This window comes from Phasianus colchicus, chromosome Z (assembly GCF_987193195.1).
Source record: "Phasianus colchicus chromosome Z, bPhaCol1.hap1.1, whole genome shotgun sequence".
Taxonomy (NCBI): Eukaryota; Metazoa; Chordata; class Aves; order Galliformes; family Phasianidae; genus Phasianus; species Phasianus colchicus.
In genome coordinates this window covers 82,983,060-83,004,278 of record NC_143476.1, presented here as the reverse complement: position 1 = coordinate 83,004,278, position 21,219 = coordinate 82,983,060, and the positions used below count along the sequence as shown (strand labels likewise).

General features: G+C 45.9%; 1 protein-coding gene across 9 annotated transcripts in view; it reads left to right on the top strand.

Moving 5' to 3' along the window:
• The window catches only part of RUSC2 (RUN and SH3 domain containing 2), a 53,409-nt gene that overhangs the window by 18,750 nt on the left and 13,440 nt on the right, over positions 1 to 21,219 (top strand). For 3 of the 9 annotated variants that reach the window (XM_031609175.2, XM_090130750.1, XM_090130749.1), the window contains exons 2-3: positions 1,472 to 1,577; positions 18,290 to 20,368. In XM_031609175.2, the coding sequence (XP_031465035.2) occupies positions 18,397 to 20,368 (1,972 nt within the window). In that variant the 5' untranslated portion in view covers positions 1,472 to 1,577; positions 18,290 to 18,396. Of the gene's footprint in view, positions 1 to 1,011; positions 1,128 to 1,471; positions 1,578 to 14,685; positions 14,961 to 18,289; positions 20,369 to 21,219 lie in introns of those variants that run through there. The other 6 variants (XM_090130753.1, XM_090130745.1, XM_090130746.1 and 3 more) reach the window with 5 other exon arrangements.

Below are 21,219 nucleotides of genomic sequence, written 5' to 3'. Positions count from 1 at the left end.
TTTCCGGCATAGCTTTCTTGTGTGCCTCTCCAGACTGAGAAGCTTTTGCAAAGTGTTGTGCTGCCTTGCTTATTTATTTGGTTGTTCCTTTGAGTGTGTCATGGTGTAGAGCAAAAATACTCAGCCATGTGATGATTCTTTCTTTCTCTGCCCTGTGTATCCATGTGATGTTTTTACCTCTTCTCTGATTTAAGCCCAGTGCCCCCGGAAGCCTCAATTTCAGAGCTGGGTTTTGGCTTGCAGCAGTGGAGCTTCTTGCTCCATGAGTCCTTGGTTCTGAGCTCTGCTGAGCACAGCACGGTATTTCTGGGAGCAGTGATGGCAGCAGCCCTCTGGGCAGGGGTAAATGGATGCAGTGGGGTGTTGTCCCTGCAGGATGGCTGTCTCAGGGAACCACTCCAGTGCTGCAAACACCAACCTTGGGACAGCCGTAAACATAGCTGTGGACCAGGTGGTTGTGCCCAGACTGAGACAAATATAAAACAAAACACACAACAAACAAAGAAAAAAGGAAAAAAGCACAAATTACTGTACTGAGGAAGGAGAGAGCTCAGGATGAAAAGAAAAAAAATCCCCCTATGTGTTCCTAGGATAACAGAAAAGCCTGGCTTTTTGCAGGTGGCAATCCTTTGTTTCAGGAGGGAGGATCTGCTGTGGATTGTTTCATACATGTGCACGGGTTTGGCCCAGGTTATGGCCAGCACCGTAATCACAAGCTTTGCTTGGGTCTTTGTTTGAGATTCTCCTTGACAGGTGAACTGCAGAATCCCTGTCACTGTGTGCAGTTCGACACTGACTGACATGCTTGTGGCTGCGTCTCACGCTCAGGCTGGCTGTGTTTTGGAGGCACTGTATAGATGCTGTTGATGAATCTCTTTAGGATAAATCACTACAGAAATGTAAAAGAAGCTTCAAGAAGCTTCTTGTTGTTTTCCTGATTATTCTGTTTCCTCCCAGCCTCCTCCTGCTCTGCATTACTTTGCAGATGAGTGTTTTTTCTCCAAGGGCTCTGTCTGCCATTATCAACGGTAGGAACACAGCACTCCAGTGCCCTTTGCTTTCCTTTACAACACCAGACGAAATCAAACAGTTGCAACATCTGAAACCCAAGCTCATCACAGAATGAGGTGCTGCAGCTCTATCCTATGGTGTAGTTATTCATCTTTATGCTTCTCTTCATGCTACCTTCCTGATTTCCCGATTCCTGTAAAAATCAATCCTCCATCTTCCAGTCTGATTTGTTCTCTCCCTTCCTCTCCTTTTTTGCTCCCTCCCATCTCCTGCCTTGTCTGAGGTCCCGCAGGGACCGATTGCAAGCTGGAGCGGCTCTGCTGTGGGCATGCTTGCTCCTTCACACGCAGCAACGTCACAGCAGCAGCAGCAGAAGCATTGGAGATGTGATTGCGCAGACCCTCTGCATTGCCAGGGATGCAGCTGTGAATAAAAAAAATTGCTTCTGTGTTTCCCACAGCATCCTGGTGAGAGAGCACAGAGCCTGCTGGAATCAGTGTGTTCAGCATTGCCTGAGCAGAGCATGTGCAGGGAGCGGAGACAGGCAGCAGAGGATCTGCAGAAAGGTGAGATGGAGAAATGAGTGGGGTGGGTGTTTGCCCTACTGTTGGATTTCAGGCCGTTCACTGTCCTGCAAAAACGGCCGGTTTGTTTTGGAAGGGACTGGCAGCTTCCCAGTGAAGCTTAAAGATTTTATGACTGCTTTGTCTGCTCAGAAACTGCTTTGGGGCTGTTGTGATTATAATTGATGCAAGGGAGTGAAGAGGCTGGTACTGCTGTGCAGAATGAGTGTTTGTCCATTGTGGCTAGGAAATAACGATTGTCATGTCTGGTTGAGCAGAGGCGAGCTGTGTTTTGCCTTGACAGAGCTCTCTTGGTGCAGTCGCACAGCTCTCCATTGTGTCTGCCATGACAGCCGAGCCCACACGGATTGTTGTGATCCCACGAGCTGTCACACTCTCTGTCCGTCCCCAGTGGTGATGCTGCTGTGCCGCTCAAAAGCTGTTTTGACAGACAGCGCTTCCATGAAAAGACAAACAAAGGACATGGCAGAGGAAGGGCTGTTGTCATTATGGCTTTTGGCTTTTATCGTTTCTATTTTTATTTTTTTAACACTAGTAATGCCTCAAAAAGCATAGGCCATTAGGATAAAATAGTGTGGCAGGTAAAGCTTTGTTGCTGTGCAAAATGATGCACTGGGATCTATGCAGACTGGAGTCCTTTGTGTCACCAAGGGTGTGTCAGTGCTGACTATGTAAATGAATGCTTTCTCCCTGCCTCTTTCTGTAGATTAGATGAGAAAGGTTATCTCATAATGGAGGAATTACTATTTTTAATTACTGAGATGAGTGGTCCAGGCTGCGTACCAGTTACCAGAGCTTAATTACATGCTCCTGTTATAACCAAATCCTTCTTTTCCCTCCTCCCTGCTTTCCTTCTTCTTCCCTCCCCCATCCCCTGCACAAATCCTTCCATCAAACTGCTGCCGCAAATGCAAAAGGAAAAGAGCTTGAACAAAGAGAAGGATGTGTATCAGAAAGGCAGTGATGAGAATGACAGAGATAACAATAAAGGAAAAATATAAAACAGTGGGATTTAGATATCTGTGATGCATTGATATGACTGTAGCCAAATGTATACATGGGAGCATAGCAATGTTAAGTAAATAAGCAAACAAACAGCGGGGCTATGGAAAATGCTCAGAATGTGTAGTTGCAGTTGGAGGTATCAGAGGAATGTGATCTTAATGGAGCCGTACCTCCTGGTGCTGCTAATGAGCAAGCTTGGCATGTCCAACCTCTTCACAAAACGCTTCTGCAGTGTGCCAGCTTGGCAGCTGCCTAGGGGCAGCTGAGCACTGAAATAAGTTGAAGATAGTTCAGATAAAGCATCTTTAGGCATGTTAAGAGCCACAGGATGATAGAGATCATGAAGTGGTGAGAATCTGGCATAGCTATAAAGGAATCTTGAAGCAGAAGAGGCAGATGTGGGGAACATTGCAGAGCTAGAAGAATAGAGAATTGAGGGTCAGAAACCAGCGGTAGAGGTCACAGGGAAGGATATGTGGGTTGTCATGGTTAGGGAGTGTAAACATGTGGTTGGTAATATCATTCTCCAGCCTCTCTCCCTGTGTTCCCTGAGATGGTCAATGCATCGTGCATCCCCCGCAGCTTTGCTGAGATTAGGCACAATCCTCAGCACAGCCTTTTGTACAGCACTTGCCTGAAGGAACCATTTTGCTGCTGTGGTTTCTCAGGCAGTTGCTCCCTTTCCATCCCTGTGGATGGCAAGGCTTTCCAGCCTCCAGCCTTTAGCACTCCGTGGAGAAGATGCACCCCTACTTCCAGTTTAGACTGCTAGGTGTGAAGTGTGGGACTTCACGGTGCAAAATGAATTCTGCTCACAGCTCTGTGATGATGTCCTGGAAGTGCTATAGGTCTTCCTTAATTGCAGCTCCTTCTCACCCCTGCCTGAAACCTTGCCTTATGATTTGGGAGCGCTCTCCTGTGTGTCTCTGCAGAATAGGCTCCCACAGAAGGGTGTTGGGGGCAAGGACAACACTTGTGCATTTGTAGATGCATCATGGTCCAAAGTTCAGGTTGTGAAACAGAATATATGTATGCAGCATACATGTACCTATGTCGTGTTGTAGAAGAAAATTTGTGTATGGTGTGTTTACAGTGTTTATCTAACAATAAAAATGTGATGCAGCATACTTTTCTACGTGGAAGGGAATGCTCCTCAGGATACACAGGATGTGCCTAGCTGGAAGGCGCCATACTTATAGTAGCATCTGTTAAGCAGTGAGAGTGCACAGAGATTATCTGTCTTGAGATGGCTTGAGCCTAAAAGATGGGCAAGAGCTTCTGGGATTGGAGCTGGCTGAATGGATTCACATCAGGGAGATAAGGTTGCTGTTGTGTGTCTCTTCCACTGCCTTGATGCAGAATTCTGGGATGCAGTACAGCTGGATCCAAAGCACCTGGACCTGCATTGCAGAATGTGCAGGTGCTTAGGAGTTATGTGGTAGACTTGGAAATGGCCCTCTCCATTGTTGCCTGTCAGCATGTCTGGGGCTTTAATAGCAGTGAAGGAACAATTTCTCTGTCCTAGAGATGGCTTTAGTTCCAGTCTGATGTTCCTGGTGAGCTCACTCTGGTGTTATACCTGATACCCAAATGGTGACACACCTCTGGCAAACCAATATTGTGTTTTGCCCTGTTTTTCATTTATTTCCCACTTTCATTAATGTTTTCCAATGCTTTTTTGAATGCCTTCTGTACTGTGTTTGAAGGGCAGGTTGATTGATCTCAGGTGGGTCAGTTCCCTTCCTCTTTCAGAACAGGTAAGGCTTACCTTGATTATTTTCCAGGCATGCGGCTTTGACTCATTCCTCTCTTTCCTCACGGGTATTTTTGTTGAGAGCCCTGTTGTCAGTGGTGATCATGTGCTGATTCCTCATTGTTCTGGGATCAAGAATATTTTGTCCTCTGACTGGAGTGCATTTGTCTGTTCAAATTTGTTTCCACTAAAAATGCTCATTGCCTTTTCTGTGCCCTTTTTTCCTTGCATTGTCAACACGTCATTGACAGAGCTTCCATATTCTTCTTCATGCAAAACAGTATCAAAGACGATGTTTCTACTGAACTCTAATATAATTCTCAATGTGTTTATTCATTCAGTTTGGTCAGGAACCCTGCTGTTCTAATTTCCTCACCTTGCTTGGTGATTCCAGGTGTTTTTCAATTACAGTGTATGATCAAAGTCTTTTCTGCGGCACTTCCATGAGCTCTTTGCTCTTTTTGGTTGTATAACTGTTCTTCCTGATACGCAAAAGATCTGCTCTTTACAAATAAAATTAAAAAAAAAAAAAAAAAAAATCATTACAGAGCTATTTGCTTTTTATCCTTCTGTTGGATGTAAACTGGATAAGCTTAAGATATTCAGTCCAAAGTCATAGGTTCTGGGGAGTAATTCATCTCAATAGGCAAGGTGCTGATGGACCTGAGCACGTATTAAACCCAAGAAAAGCAAACAAAATGTGAGAGATGTGATTTCTATGGGTGGGTGAGACACTGATCTGAGGAAGAGGTGCCTCCCTGTCAGCCTTGGAATCACACTTGCATGAGAAAATTTTGTCCCCAAGCTTGTGGAAGCCTTTAAAATCCATCTGGAAACAGGAAAGCTCGCTTATCTGCTACCTTTGCTACTTTATGCAAAGAGTCCTGATGGGGGCAGAGAGCTCCTGGCAGTCTGGTCTGTAGGTCCAAATGAGCCAGAAGGTTATACCATTCCAGAGCTGTGCAAAAGGCTGCAGGATAAGGCTTGAAGAAGCTGAGGGAACTGGTCTGGGAGAGGGTGAAGTCCATAGCAATGATCAGCTATCAGTTACAGCTGCACTGGCAACTAGTCTTAGCAGGGATTTGTCATACTGCCTGATGAGCAGGTTCCCTGCGAGCCCCAGCATTCATCTGAAAGTTGGTTAGTCTCCAGAATGAAAGTAACAGGCTGTCAAAATGGCTCTGGTTCCTGATTCTGCTCGAGTTTTATCTCCCAACGAAGATTATTTTAGTGCTCACTTTCTGGAAGAAGTGGTGCAGTGCCAGGGCACGCTTGTTAAAAGGAGAGCAAGAGCTGGTCTATCCATAAATTCTTTCTTTTCCCACCACCATTGTGTTGTAGCCTCAGAAACACATAGATAATGTATTTTCTATATCCATCTGACACATGCAAATATTTCTTGCCGGACAAGGCTGCTGGTGGTTCAGCAGTAGTGACAGTCATTCTGCAGGGTTTTTTTTCCCATGACATTCATGTCAAGAACCTGCAGTGGAGGCCAGGCTCGATGCTTAGTACTGCCTCTTGGTAAGTGATGAGAAACCAGCACTACCACCAAGCCATTCCTCTCTGCTCCACCACGAGATACTCTCTGGAAGCAGAGACTGAGCATCACTGCCATTTTGCACCCTGTGGGCTGGTGGCACAGGTATGACAGAGTGGTGGAAGCTCACAGGTCTTTCTGTCAGGAGGGGATTTTCTCCTCTGCAAATTATAGGAAAGAAAAAAAATCAGAGCGTGCAGGGAAGATCTTGGCAAATATGCAGCAGTTTTTTTGCCCAATACTTCCCTGGGACCTGCCATTACCCCAGGCTAGCATGCACTCTGTTCTTGAGGAAGGAATGGAACACATGGACAAGAGGTGCGCATTGGGCTGGCAGAGTCTGCTTTCTTGTTGGTTCTCAATTGCAAGAGACTCCCCTGTGCATCTGTGGCTCTCTTTATTCAGGAGCATTCCTTCCTACTGGCACCAGTTAAATCAAACAGTAGCAGGATTTTTTGTTTTATTTATATATTTATTTATTTTGCAAGAATTCAAGTTATCGTGTGATGTTTGAGCTAATGAGCTGCTCAACCATGATGCAGTCAACCCTGAAGAAAAACTCTTGTGCTTCCAAATATTGTCTAACACAGATGGTCATCAATGAGGTCATTTCTCTGCTTCCTTTGGCCCTCATGGAATGAGCCTCTTCAGGTGCTGCTCTTCAGGGAGCATGCTCCCTTCAGGGAGCTAGGAGTCTTTTCTTCCTACTAACTCCTAGTAAGTTAGACTAACCATATCTGTTTTAACTGCTTCTTATTTATCAGGGCCCCTTCTTTTGGTCTCTCTGGGTTCCCATGGCAAAGAGCAGGGATTTGCCACGTTTTCTGTGTACCTCAAATAGTGTAGCTGTCCTCACAGATGTCCTTCTCTGCAGGGAGAATGGCCCATCTGCACCACTGTTATTGCAATTTGCTGTTCTTAGTAGTTAGACTTTTTCCAGTGCCTGCTTGCAGTGCATTTTTCCCTGTAGACCAATCCTAGGATCTTTCCCAATTGGTTGAGTCAGAAGTCCTCCTATGCACAGATCCCACGGAGCTGAAAATTTCTGGTCCCAAGGCACTGCTAGCAGGCACTGAGCATCTTCCCTGGCTTTGCCTAGTTCCTTCTCTTGGTCCGTGGCTATAGTGACACATCTACCCCGAGGTTTGGCTCGCTGTGGTTGTGCTGTCCTTCACCACTTGTTAGCATGTGAATAGCTGTAGTCCTTTAAGGGATGTATTTTGCCTGGATGTAACTTATAGCAAGCAGTGACTGTAGCTTGACCCTTCAGCAGGACAGCAAATGGATTTCAGCATGCATCTGCACTGCATCATTTTTTGTAGCCAGCAAATTGTTTTTTCATCTACCTTCCGTGACATCTTACTTAATCTACTGCTAAGATTTATCCTCCAGCTGCAGGTCTTGGTGTGTGAAATGGCCACTGAGGAGAGCATTTCCTCACCCACGTCTCCTCTGTGCTTCCATTCCCTGTTGTTTGCCTCATTTTCATTTCTGCAAACACTTACTACTTATAATTACTGTATTAATAACACACTCTGAAGGTGGTGATTACTTCTTGTTACTGTAAGCCTGACAACCTTCTTGTTCCCATTTGCTTTCCTTCTTTGTTTCCTTTCTTCCCTGCCTTTCAGAGAAGACTGGGGAAAAATGGAGACCTTGCATTCCTTGAAATCTCAGCTCTCAGTACAGTTGAGCTAGCCAGTTTGTGGCACAATAACAGAGGAGGAAGAAGGGGACTGTCAGAAACAGCTATGTCCCAGCTGACTAGCAGCAAACATGAGGGTAGTTAAGACACAAAGGTGGCAACACTCATGGCATGTCGTTCAGTGTGCTTTTCACCATATCTTATTCAGACAGTGATAGTAGTCAGTAATATACTGAGTTATCTATTCTCTGTATCTCTGCTGGAGACTGCACAATCCTTGCAGACCCTAAGGAAAGCATCTGTCTTTGTGACTGACCCCTACCAGGCTTTGTGCTACTCACACGATCTGATATTGCAAGGTGGAGAAATACTTTCATATGAAGCAATGTATTTGCACTTGTCTTGGAGTTACAGAAGGGTGATTTCCCTCTTTAACAGAGGATATTCCACAGATAGTGTTTTGATCTCCTACCTTGTTGAGTGTTTTCCCCTTGGCAGAAGTTGAGGTTGAAAAGGAAACACCACAAAAACCTCTTGGCCTGCAAATAAAAAGCAAAAGGAGAATCTTCTTTCCTGGAAGCAGGGTACCAGACCTCCATGGCTAAATAAGGCAAATTCACCAGGCAGTATTTCTTTCTGCACAGACATGAGCTGAGGACCGTGTTCTCTCTCCATGGCCCACAAGGAGAATTTGTATGAAGATAAGCAAAACTTCCCACACACCTGCTCCAACAATTTGTGGAATTTGAGGGGGCAAAACCCCAAAAACCAAACTACAGAGACACAGAAATGAAACTCCTTTCCTCAGAGAAAACATATGTGAAAAAAAAAAGTGCCCTTGTTTCTTGTAGGCAGGTCTTTTTATAAGTCTTGAGTTTTTGAGCTTGATGCTAATTAAAATAAATGTGTATAAGACTGTAATGTAATAGTCACAAAAATACACTTTGACAGGTTCCAAATGATCTGGCATTAAACTGCAAAAAGTACCTGGAAGTAACACTGGTCATGAGAAGTCTTCTTTGGTGAACAACTGTATTTAAACATGAGGGTACATACGGTAGAAATGGAAAGTTATGGTACAATGTATTTTAGTGTTGTTATGTAAAGCAGAGGACATCTCATTGTTGACTTGGAAAGTGTGTGTAATTAGTCACTCCAGCTCAGAGTGATGACAGCAGGCTTGAAGAGAAATGAGAAACTTAGCAGAAACCTGCACAAAGTCCTGGAAAATTGTCATAAAAGGAGTGACTGAAGAAACTGAAATTATTGTATCAAATGAGAAAATGCAGAGTTCATTATAAGAAAAGATGAATCTTATAGAGAAAGAAGATAATGATTTATGCACTGCCCAGCTTGCAACATGGAAATATTCAAGGGAGTTAAGCAGAATTATTTGAAATTAATAATAGGAATAATTTTCATGTATACTGTGATTAATTTGCCCATGAATCTTGCTGTTAAACTTCAAAGCCCAGCAGTATTCCTAAGTGGCTTGACGTTTTTGTGAATAACAAGACTACCTAGTTTATTTATAATACATGCTCAGAAGAGAGGTTGCTGAGTTTTGAAACCTGGGTGACTTGAAGCCCATCTCATTGTGAGGGTTCAGCTGAGAAAAGTCCTTTCTCACTGTTTGTTGTAGATGCTGCTTCTTTGACATCTGGTACAGAAAGAACACAGCAGCTTCAAGAAAAAATTCCAAATGTGGGCATGTCCTATCTGGAGAGGGTTGGGAGCCTACAGTCTTGAGGTTTCTCCTTTGCCCTCTTGAGCACCCTTGAAGTGGCTTAAAGCAGTGTAATCATAACTCTGGTGCATCCCTAGGAACTCCAAACTGCTCCTCCAGTACAGTGCCAAGGATTGTCCCTGTTTGCTCTCTTTTTTCTCCAGTAGAATAGGTCTGTGCATCCTCTGCAGCCCAGCATGACTTTCCTTAGCAGAAGACCTTGGTTAATCTAGGGTTATCAGATTTAGTTCACTAGACCCTTAATGCTCTGTTGAGCCCAATCATTCCAAGCCAAATTAGCACATGAGCTGTCTTCTAGAGTGTTATCTTAAAATAAATGTCTGACTCATGGCAGCTGATCACTGTCCTGGCTGGAGCTTTACGTGCCGAGTTTGTGTTGCCAGTCCTGTAAGGGATAAATTTCTTCTCTCAGAAGAAAAATATGTGTAATCATTATTTGTGACTGGTCTGCTTCATAAGTATTTTATGAAGGTCTGGCTTGCCTTTTATTAGTTCTGTTCCATGGAAAATATTCTCTTACATAAATTAATGCTGCGGTTTCATCCAGATCCTCTGAGTTCTGCCTCATCCTTGCAAATGAACACACAGGTAGAGGGAGACCAATGTCTGGTCAGAGGAAGTCTGAATAGCTTGGGACTGCTCAGAGGGCTGACAAATGCAAAAAATGTCATGCTCTCCTTGTCCTAAACAAGTATAAATAATGAAGATAAATGTTGGTATGCTCAAAAGAACTGACAGACAGCAATGGCTGACGTGTAATTAGCTGTGAAGATCACTAGTTCAGGACATTACAGGGCCCAAAGGTTGCAAGAGTTCAGAAAAAAATCAGATGCTATCAGAGATGTCAACATGCAGCATTTTGATTGTATAAGCACCCAGCTGTCTATGGAAGGGTTATGAAATCTGCTTCTTGACATAAGGCATTCTCTAATGAAGGCTGCCTGTGTTGGGGTTGAAAATGGAGCAGATGATCACTGATTTGCATGCTTCCAGGTTATTACACCTAACGCAGAACTTCTGAACATTGCTAACCAAGGTGAAGGACTAGGCTGAACTGGTCATCTGATTCAGTCCACAGACTTCTGTGTTCCCATGCTGAAACAAAACCTCCCTGAGGCTGTTGATTTACGAAGGCTAAATATGTTCATCATTCTTTCTCTACTGTTTCTGAGCTAGTGGCAAGAGTTGCCCTAGATTTTGTATTTCTTGGAAAAAAAAGCCAGAGCGTTCTTGGTAGACTTGTTTTTGCTGGGAAGGTCATATCAAGGCCTGCTCTGCAGTGCAGAGAGCAGCTTCTAATCTCACACAGTCTCACTATGCAGCTAGAGCTAGGAAGGGTTAAAGCTTTCTGCAGTCTTGGCAGGAGTCAGCTGTTGGACAGAGCTGCTGTTTGAGAAACCATTTAGATATGCAGTGTGAAGAGAAGCATCTGATAAAACCATCCTGCTGCTAGGATGTTTTTCTGTTTGTGTTTTCTTTCGGGGCTTCTGATCTGGTTGCGTACTAAATTCTTTGTAAGATTGCATCTTTTTAAAATAGCAAATCTCTGCAGATGCAGACATTCTGGCTGGCTGGTAGAACTGGTGCCCATCACTGTGAGGAAATGCCATACTTGCCTTGCTTCTCCTTTTCACATGAATACCTTAGTCCTTGTAGCAAACCATCATGCTACTGCTGTGTCTAATTCTGCAGATAATCCTGTGAGAGCTTCCTGACATCTGTAGCTGTTTTATATAAGGAGAGTTGAGGGGGATGATACCTCAGTTATTTCAAGAACTTGTTCCCCTTGAAGTATTCCTTCACTCTCAGCTGAATGCCATAGACACATTTGTTGCCCATTCTGCTTCTGCTCTTTTACCCCTGCAGCACACACCTGAGCAAGAATGGCTGCCTGGTCACATTTGCACATAGCAAGATAACAAATATGTTGGGAACAGCCATGTTATCTTGACATAAATAGTGCAATTGAATGTGTTCTCAGCAAGTTTTCTGATGACATCAAGCTAATGATATCTTCCATCAGAAGAGGGGTGTCCAGAAGAGACAAGGAGGTGATTGTCCCCCTCTGCTCTTGTGAGGCCCCATCTGAAGTACTGTGTCCAGGTCTGGAGCTCCCAGTACAAGACAGAGAGCTGTTGGAGAGGGTCCAGAGGAGGGCCACAAAGATGATCAAGGGACTGGAGCACCTCTCCTATGAAGACAGGCAGAGGGAGCTGGGCTTGTTCAGCCTGGAGAAAAGAAGGCTGCGGGGTGACCTCATTGCAGCCTTTCAGTACCTAAAGGGAGCCTACAAACAGGAGGGGAGTCAACTGTTTGAAAGGGTAGATAACTGCAGGACAAATGGAAATTGTTTTAAATTGAGGGAGGGAAGATTTTGGTTGGATGTCAGGGGAAGTTCTTTACAGAGAGAGTGGTGAGGTACTGGAACAGGCTGCCCAGAGAGGCTGTGGATGCCCTGTCCCTGGAGGTGTTCAAGGCCAGGTTGGATGGGGCCCTGGGCAGCCTGGTCTAGCATTAAATGGGGAGGTTGGTGGCCCTGCGTGTGGCAGGGGGGTTGGAGATTCATGATCCTTGAGGTCCCTTCGAACCCGGGCCATTCTGTAATTCTGTGATTCTGTGAGTGGTGCAGTTGACAGTAATAGAAGGAAGAGATGCCATCCAGAGGATCTTGACTTACTCAAAAAGTGGGCACACGAGGATGTAATGAGGTTGAATAAGGCCAAACCACATGAGTTGGATGCAGGTATGAGTGCAGACTGGAAAAAGAACTCTTTGAGAGCAGCCCTGCAGAGAAGGACTTGGGGGTCCTGATGGACAAGAAGCTGTACATGAGGCAGCAGTGCATGCTTGCAGCCCAGAAGGCCAACGGTATCCTGGGCTGCATCAACAGAGGGGTGGCAGCAGAGACTGGGGGGAGACCGTCCCACTCTGCTCTGCCCTCCCGAGACCTCATCTGGAGTACCGCGTCCAGGTCTGGGGCCCCTGGTACAGAAGGGATGTGGAACTGTTGGAGTGGAGGAGGACCATGAAGAAACTCAGAGGATGGAGCACCTCTCCTAAGACAAGTTGAAGGAGCAGGGCTTGCTCAGCCTGGAGAAAACAAGGCTGCAGGTACGTGTCATTATGGCCTTCCAGTACTTGAACGGAATTACAAGCAGGAGGGGAACAGGCTTTACGCAGTCTGGTAGTGATAGGGGAACGGAGAATGGCTTTAAACTAAAAGAGGAGAGAGTTAGGTTAGATGTTAGGAAGAATTTATTTACTCTGAGGGTGGTGGCACCCTGGCACCCAGAGCTGTGGTGCCCCATCCCTGGGGGTGCTCAAGGCCAGGTTGCATGGGGCCCTAGGCAGCCTGAGCTGGTGGGGGCAACCAGCCCATGGCAGGGAGTTGGAACTGGGTGATCTTTAAGGTCTCTCCTACCGAGGTCATTCTCTGATTCTGTGATCTTGTATGCTTCCAGATAGGTCAGAGAGCCAGCTCTCTGCATAAAACTGCAGACATGGTCTTCAGTCCCTCATGTCTATACAAGGAGCATGTTCTTGAGGCTGCCAGCCCTTCTTTGTGGCTAAACCTGGGGAAGGTGCAGCCAAGGAGGAGTTAAGCCTGGTATTTTTGCTACTGATTCTGCATAGCAGTTTTGTTTGCTGATAGGATTTTTTCTTATCTGAATGGGTTCTTGAATACATAACAGCCAGGCACCTAGATGGATCCATGTTTCACAAAGGAACTGTGTAATTTCTGCTTTTGTAAAATCTTAAATATGCTTTCAGAGTGCTCATACTTTAAAGATGCTATGCAAATGTGGTCCCTCCTCCCTGCTGCCACTAGAGTGTGATAAAAAAGGATATACTGTGTTCAAGTCTAATTCAGCAGCAATTTCAGTGCAATACTAACAGCTAGCAACATTAGTCTTTCTCCTCTGTGGATTTGCATATGCTAATTAGGAGCATATGCAGTGGGGGCTGGGACAGAGGATGGGCTGTTGTAGGAGGAGGGGCAGATTCCAACCCAGATCACCCTACTGCTTCGTAAGTCGGGGCCTGCAAGTGTCTTCTGTTGAGTGCCATATGCCAGCTGGTGAGTCACAGAGCAAGAGAGCACAGACTTGGGAGAGTTGAGTTTGGTCTCCGTCCAGCCCCATGGCTGCTGGTATAGACCTGCTGCATGAGCTATTTCTAATGGCTTCTGTAAATCAAAGTGCCCAATGCAGCTGGGACTTATTTTCTTCTGACTGAGAGGCAGTACCTGCTCATCCTTAGTTGTGTCTTTGTTAGGTGTGCACGAACCTACTATTCACTTTCATCTCACTCACCCTGTCATCCCTACTGGCAAGCTCCTCACCTCTGACCTAAGCAGCACACTGACCACCACATGCTGCTGTTTCTGTTTTGAACACAACATAATCCTATGTATTTTTGGGATGTAGTGACAGTGAGCTGAGTCAGGCTGTGATAGAAACCTCTGGAAAAAAAGCTGAGGCCCAAGCAGCACCTTGATGTGGAAAGGGAAGTGGTCTCTTCTGGAGGTTTGCTCAAGATGACAGAGGAACCACCTTGAGCTAAGCCAGAAACTTAGGAATCATCAAATCCTTGTATTTTGCAGCAGCACTGTTAGCACTGGGTCCTGGAGTATTCACTTGGGGCCACCCAGAAAGGCCACCCTCATTCTTCTGTCTGTTCCCTGAAGCAGGAAAAGAGCAGTGGAGGCTTACGAAGAGTTCCTTCCAGTTGGGCTGTTCTCCCAGCCCTTTTGCCTGGAGGTAAGCTGACAGAATGAATTGGATTTCTCTCTCCCCATAGAGCAATGAGAAGACGTCTGTACTGTGCCTTTGTCTGCAAGCTCACAAACTGCTGCTTTTTGCAGCGTTTATTTTTTCACTTTTTTTTTTTTGTAGATCTGTACAGTTTCTTCAGCCATCTTAAGGTGGATGCCATGTAGGAGTCAGGGATTCACATGAAACAATAACAAAAGAACAAGCAGCTCTAATAGTGAAGAATTTTGGCTAACTCATCTATTAAACCAAATGCCCAGCTCCTAATCCTGTTTTTCTATCTTTCACCTTTCAGTGTCTTGTTTTATCTGAGGTGAGATGATGATGACTGAAACCAAAGCCATTCAGAAAGACACAGCAAGAACCCTCACCGTTAAAGGCTTATATGGGGCATCCAAGTTTGTAGATGGCAGAGATCTGTAGAAATAGTAATCTGATCAGAAAAGCCAGCCTCCAAACAGCCAGCATCTCCTCCAGCTGAGAGTTCTGATCATCTCTTCTTCCTTCATGTTATGTATGCAGACTCTGTGAATTGAAATCATATGCATTTCTGAAATCTCTGTGTGCTTCTCTGCTATTGCATTACCTATTCTGAGAAAACCTGTGTCACTGTCTGTTGAACCCAGCCCCACCTTGCGGACAGCCGCCAGCAAACTCCAAAAGTGTAACCAGAGAGATAATAATGGGGTATGCCTGGAGCTCTGTGACTGCCACATCTAGCACATCAGGATTTGCAGGCAAGGTTCTGATGGCTCTTGCACTTTCTCAGTAGTGTTACAGCAGCAGGAGGCAGTGCTTAAGAAGCCAAGGAGCTGCACTGACCACCCTCAAATTTGCACAACATCTTCAGCCTTGTGGATGGGGAAGAACTGGGGGCCCTGCAGAAGCCTTGCAAGGAAAGAGGTGTGGAGCCTGTGCAGTGCTGCATTGTGTTATCTGTTATCTGCAATGTGCTGTATCCTTTCTGAAGCGTAATGCATCTTGGCAGACAGCTCTCAGGTCGGTGCTAAACCACCCTTTGTAGCTCAGCACTCCTCTTTCTCTGCTTACCTAGAGCTTTGCTGCAGCTTGGAATTTTTTCTTTATGTATGATAAGGGTACAAGGATCAATAATTCTTCACCACATCATAGATATCTCATGAAAAGCCATTCTCTGCTTTGCGTTACCTTAATTTGTGAGATAATGCAGATAATGAGATGTCTGAGCTGACAGAATAGACAACCCATATTTCCCCTTCAGCAGCAGATGGTGTCAGTATGGAGTAGGTTAAGAATTTTGACATTTGCAATCAAAATGGCTGTTGAATCTAGAGTCATGGTGCTTCTTGCATGCCTCCCTGCCTTGCGCTGCCGTGACACAGTTTTCCAGACAGAGATTGTTGCTGGATGATGCTATGTATGCTATTATGTGCATAGGATTAAGCAGGTTTCAGCACTCTATGAGCTTCTGCTATGGTAATTAAGAAAAATGAACTGATTGGGCTAAAAGTGTCTGGATGCAAACTGTGTATCCCTCCTTCTGAAACCCCCCACTTGCTTTGTAAAGAGCTTATCAAACCTAGCAGAATGTGAAACTACTGTGCCTGCTGGATTTTACAACCCAGCATAGTTCTCAACCTACCATATCCTAAACAGAAGAGAGTGGATCCTTCTGCAGTCTTCCAGAGTCGGAGGGAGAACCATTGGATATGGTATTGCCAGGGAGGACAGGGTTGGGAAATTAATGATTCTTGAGCTGATAGTGTCACAGTGTAACTTCCCTGCATCCCTGAGACAGGAGAATATCTTAAGGGAGACTGTGATACCTAGGGCACAAAAAAGTCATGCATATCCCTAGGGAAGCTATCAAAATGGCTCCTGGCAGGAGCTGGCAGCATTTTTCCTGTGATACTGGCCCTTGGAGCCATGTGCTGTAGGTGTGGGCAGCATTCATCTGCTGCAGCATGTGTGACAGTCAGTTATTCACAGTCCACCTGGGCAGCCTGTGCTGCCACCAAAACCAAAGAGCTGGGCAGAGCTGCGGAGAGACAGCTGGGAAATGGCTGTATGTCACCTCCCCTGACATTTTGCTTTCAAATGTCAGTGTGTGCCTGTGCAAACCTTGTCCTCCCACAGCAGCATCTGCAGCAGTGTGAGGTGTGCGCTACTTGGCAGGGCTGGGCAGCAGATGGGTGCTGGTGCTCTAAGCAGCCATTTCCCAGAGGCAGTAGAGATGTGCTTTAGCAATGAAGCGTTTGGTTGTCACCGTTTGTATCCAAAAATGATGCTTTTCAAGCTGTTGCATTGTGGCGACACTCAGAACACAGCAAAACATTATGGGAAGACATGATCTAAGTGTTACAACCATCTACCAGGGTAGTAACAAGGGAAGGAGAGGCTTGAATGAGCAAATAAGCACTGCAGAACCAGAGCTAGCTTTTCCCACAGTGCTGGGGGATAAGTGAGGACTTGTGCTACTATGTGCACCATCAGTGATGCACAAAGTTCAAAATGGGGCAGAAACACAGCCCTAGCTGTTGAACACCATTTTCAGCATGTTTGCGTTAGGCGTAGAGCCAGCAGCTGTTGTTACCAATAGTGGTTCTTGAACAATGTGATCGTGGGAATCCCTAACGTGCAAAATCTCCTCTCAGGAACCAGATGGAGAACATACTCATTCCTTTCAGTCAATATGGCAGAGACTGTGGGAAAGGAACAGGGACTTGTGAGACAGAGGAGTCAGTGAATGGGGAGGGAAGGGTGTTATAAGCACCAAGAAGTCTACTGGCAGGGCTGGTTTAGGGTCGCCTGGTAGTTCCCTGGATGTGGTCCAGGTGACTTTTCTTTTTCAGAGCCTAATTCTAGGTGAATCATTTGCCCCACACATGGATTTCTGGTAGAGTCTAGCCTGATCCACAAGGCTTGTCAGCTCACTAACATCACTGTTAGTATCAACTTTTACATCAATGGATGTTTGCTGTAAACACTAGGTCTGTTTCCATCTTTCTGTTGTTTTTTTTTTTCTTCTGCCAAAACATCCTGTATCTGTTAGAATCACTATTATGCGTGGGAGAAAGTACTTCGTTTGATCAGCTTTATTTTAGCATCTTTTAATTGCTATTCTTGTGCCATGAAGCTGAAAGAACTGAAGCTCTTGATCATTCTGTGGAGCTGTCTCACTGCTTGCAGTGTTCTGATTTCATTTATCCCACATTTCTTAATTTCCTCTCTGCACTCCTATATTCCTTTGCAGCTCTGTTCCAAATCCATTATCATTTCCTAGTCATGAACACTGGGTTTATGTAGATAAAGACTCAAATACTGTTACTGTCACTTTGAAGCCTAACAGTGATGGCAGCAGACCTAGGGTTCTGGTAACCAGAGATTGCAGTGTGCAGTGCCAGGATGCTGCGAGCACTGAGGATGCCTGGATGGAATATGGGATTTGAATTGCTGACCAAGGCTGTTCAGGCCAGGGTCTCCAAAACAAGGGCTGATGTGTGAGACCCTTAATTTAGTTTTCCATCCCTCAGGATCACCCCGGGTCAGTGGGTTTTTTTGAGGTTTCTCCCTCCCCACGGTGCCTTAGCTGCCCTTCCCTGATCTTCTCTGCATTGGTTTCTCTGAAATGTAGAGGGGAAGGCAAAAAGGAAAACACTCTCCAGACTGCCCTGAAAGCTCTTGCTGTTTGGTCCTCAAGGACAGCTGGGGAAAGAGAAGTGAATATGTTCCCTGCTCTCCTATGTCTCATGCTGGTGAACATCCTCTTCTAGCTTTATGACAGACTGCTATTTACTGAACATGAGGTGTTGGCCTCTTAGTGTCCTGGTTGCGTGAATCCTGTGCATTGTAACAGCAGTCCTGTTGTGAAATACATTAAATAACTGAATGAGGAGGTAGGTGTTAGGTTTTCCTGTGCATGTGCAATGAGCGCCCTCAGCATTGAGAGTTTCCTTTGACCCAAAGCCTGTGCAGTTCTTTGGCCACTTGAGTGAAGTAAGTTACCTCAGAGAAGTTTGAGAAGTGTCAGCTGGAAGCACAGGTGTCCCAGGAGACTGGAGGGAAAGGAGCATTTTTGTCTGGTCTTGTAATGCTTTCCCTGAGGAAGGGTTGCTCGGAACCTTATGCTGGGATGTTTGTACTGACGAGGAACACCATTTAGATCATGAAGTCTTTGGTCAAACAAGGGAGGCTTCAAATATTCACTGCCTTAATTGAGAAGTGACTTCCTTTGCATTTCTGTCTCTCTCTAGGTATCTGAATTCCCTCATGAGAAGTGTCCTACCAGTCTCTCATGTGCAGCCGCACTGGTCCATGGGTAGCAACAGTTTAACTGATGTCCTGAAGAGCATTCCTCACCATGGATAGTCCACCAAAGCTGACTGGCGAGACACTGATTGTCCATCACATTCCTCTTGTGCATTGCCAGGTCCCGGATAGACAGTGCTGCTCCGTGAACAAAAGGACCAACCCCTTCTGTCAGCCAGATCTTGGCATTACACGCACCTCTACTCTTCCAGAAAGAGACCTTTCACAGACCGACTCCTTGGTGTACAGCAGCTTTCTCCAGGCCTCTGAATCCTCAGCAGAAGCCTCAGACAACAAAGAAGGCAAAGTAAGGGAGTTGGTCGTCCCTAGTGCCAGTAAGCGACACAACCCTTTCTTACTGACCGAGGGTGAAGATCTCAGCATCTTTGGGGATGACTTGGGTCAAAAGTCTTTCCACCTTCACAACTCCCTTGTGGGTGGCAAACCTCCCTTTCACCTGCATGAGCTGGCGTTGCCCCCTTTCCACCTCCATGACTCCAACCACATTGTGAAATCCTGGAACATGGCAAGCCGATCCGGTGTAGTCGATGGGCAAGAGGACAAAGTCAGCAGTGATGACATCCAGAAGAGGAACAATGCGAACCGATGCCACCAGGCCACAGAACGCATGGAACTGGATGAATGCAGCTGCAATCGTGGCAGCTCCTCCAGCTTCTCCTTCGATGGTGGTGACCAGGAGTGGAATCAAAATACAGGTGAATCACTGAGGAATCATGATGCCTTGCATAGCCGGACGTGCAGCTGTTCCAGCTCAGAGCTCCAGCACTGTCGCTGCTACAGTTCATCAAGTCAGTCTGAAGTGATTGACCAGCAGATGGGCTACATCAGTGACTCTTCTTGCAACAGCTCTGATGGGGTTCTGGTGAACTTCAGTGCTCTCTACAATAAGATGAATGGCCATTCTCGATCTAACCTGAATTCAGCCAACCTGTCCTGTGACTCTTCCTTCTGCAGCCACTCAGACACAGGAGCTTTTTACTTGGATTTGCATTCATCACCCACAGAATCCAAGATGTCTTGTGAGTCACATCACCCGGAGAGTTTAGGGAAGACATGTGAGTGTCACCGTTCTTCCTCACCTGTTCTTGATGCTAACTGCAACTCCTATCACCTCCACTGTGAGCCTTGCACTTCAGAGAGCTCAGACCTCACTGCCTGCTTCCAGAGCCAAGCACGGCTTGTTGTGGCTACTCAGAATTATTATAAGCTAGTCACATGTGACTTGTCTTCCCAGTCATCTCCCAGCCCTGCAGGATCTTCCATAACTAGTTGCTCAGAAGACCAGACCAAAGGTAGCCCAGCTCAGCCCACTGAATACTATCTTTTTAGAAGGCCTGACCTAAGAGAAGAAGAAGGCAATGTGGAGTGCAGTGAAGAGGAGACAAAGGGAGAAACCACAGAGAACATGATTGAGGGTCAGGTCTATGTGAACGTATCACCACCTAACCTCAACACAAGCCGGCAGCGCTCCAGAAGCTATGATCAGAACCTGGACAGGAGTCCTGGCAACAGGCTGGGGTCTTTGGAGCGTATGGTGAGCTGTCCAGTTAAGTTGAGTGAAAGTCCAGCAATACCCATTCAGAGTTCCCCACCAAAGCGAGTGACGTCTTTTGCTGAACTTGCTAAAGGCAGGAAAAAGAACACCACCTCGCCACCACTTCGGTGCAGTGGAGATTCCTCCTTGGAGTTCTCCCCCATCCCTGAGACACAGCGGGACTGCCCAACCTTCCTTGAAGAAAGAGCTCACCGCAGCCAGAGTCTTCCACCTATGCCCTTCATCCACGGCCTGAACCGAAGCTGCGAGGGCTTCTGTTTGAATCACCCTTTTGGGGACAGACAGGCTTTGTGTTCCACCAAAGACTCAGGACCCAATGAGACCGTCCCCAGTGGGCATGGGGCAGGTGAGCAAGCATCTCTCACCCTGCTGACGGAGGCAGATGCCAACTTCTCAGGTAGTTCTACCAGTGGCCATGGACAAAGAGATGTTAGAGCTCGAGCAGACGGTAAGGAGGCAAACTAGACAGAATGGAGAAGTAAAAAAAAAAAAAAGCCTACTCTTTGGGACTAGAGGGAAGCAGCATGGTAGTGGGAGACCAGAGTCTGTGCAGTTTCTTTCCAAGACTGTTAGTCTCTGGGACAAAGTTCTGATGTGCTTATTTCAGACCCAGATCAGTGCATGTAACTTGTCCTTGTGTTTCTTTAGAAAATTGAGGTTTTATGCAAACTTGTAATATCATGTAAGGGAGGAAATTACATTAGCACTTAGGGAGTGTGCAGCTTGGAGGTTTATCTCATTCTGACTTCTTTCTAGGGCATGGTACTCCTTCAGTCCATGACCTCCCCTTACCTCCCAAGACAGAGATTCACAGATACTTGGCAGAGCCAAGTTCTAAGCAGACAAAGCAAAAGGAAACCACTGAGTACTTTTTCAGTCTTTCTTTTTGAATCTGTTTGAGATAGAGCTGAGGAGGGAAATGGCACAGCCAATTATCTCCTCTTGCTGTGTGGCTCAGAGAGTTTGCACAGTCTCTGCCAGCACTTACAATATGAGCCCTAAAGGGATTAGAGAATCTATGTGTCTTTGCCTGGAACGTTCTGGCTATATCTCACAGTATGTAGAACTGCAGCAGAGGTTCTTCTGGAAGGGCACATGACTGTTGCCAGGGTAGTTTTCCCTGCACCTTCCGTGGAAAACCTGTAGTACCTGATTTGCTTTTCATGTTGATCTTGACGTTACGTGTCCTAGTGAGAAAGCTGTGTAACAGTTCCGTAAGTGGTTAAGGTACGGCCATTTCTCCAGCATGGCAGGAGTCCTCTCTCTCTGCTCTAGGCAGTTATTGTATTTGTTTCACAA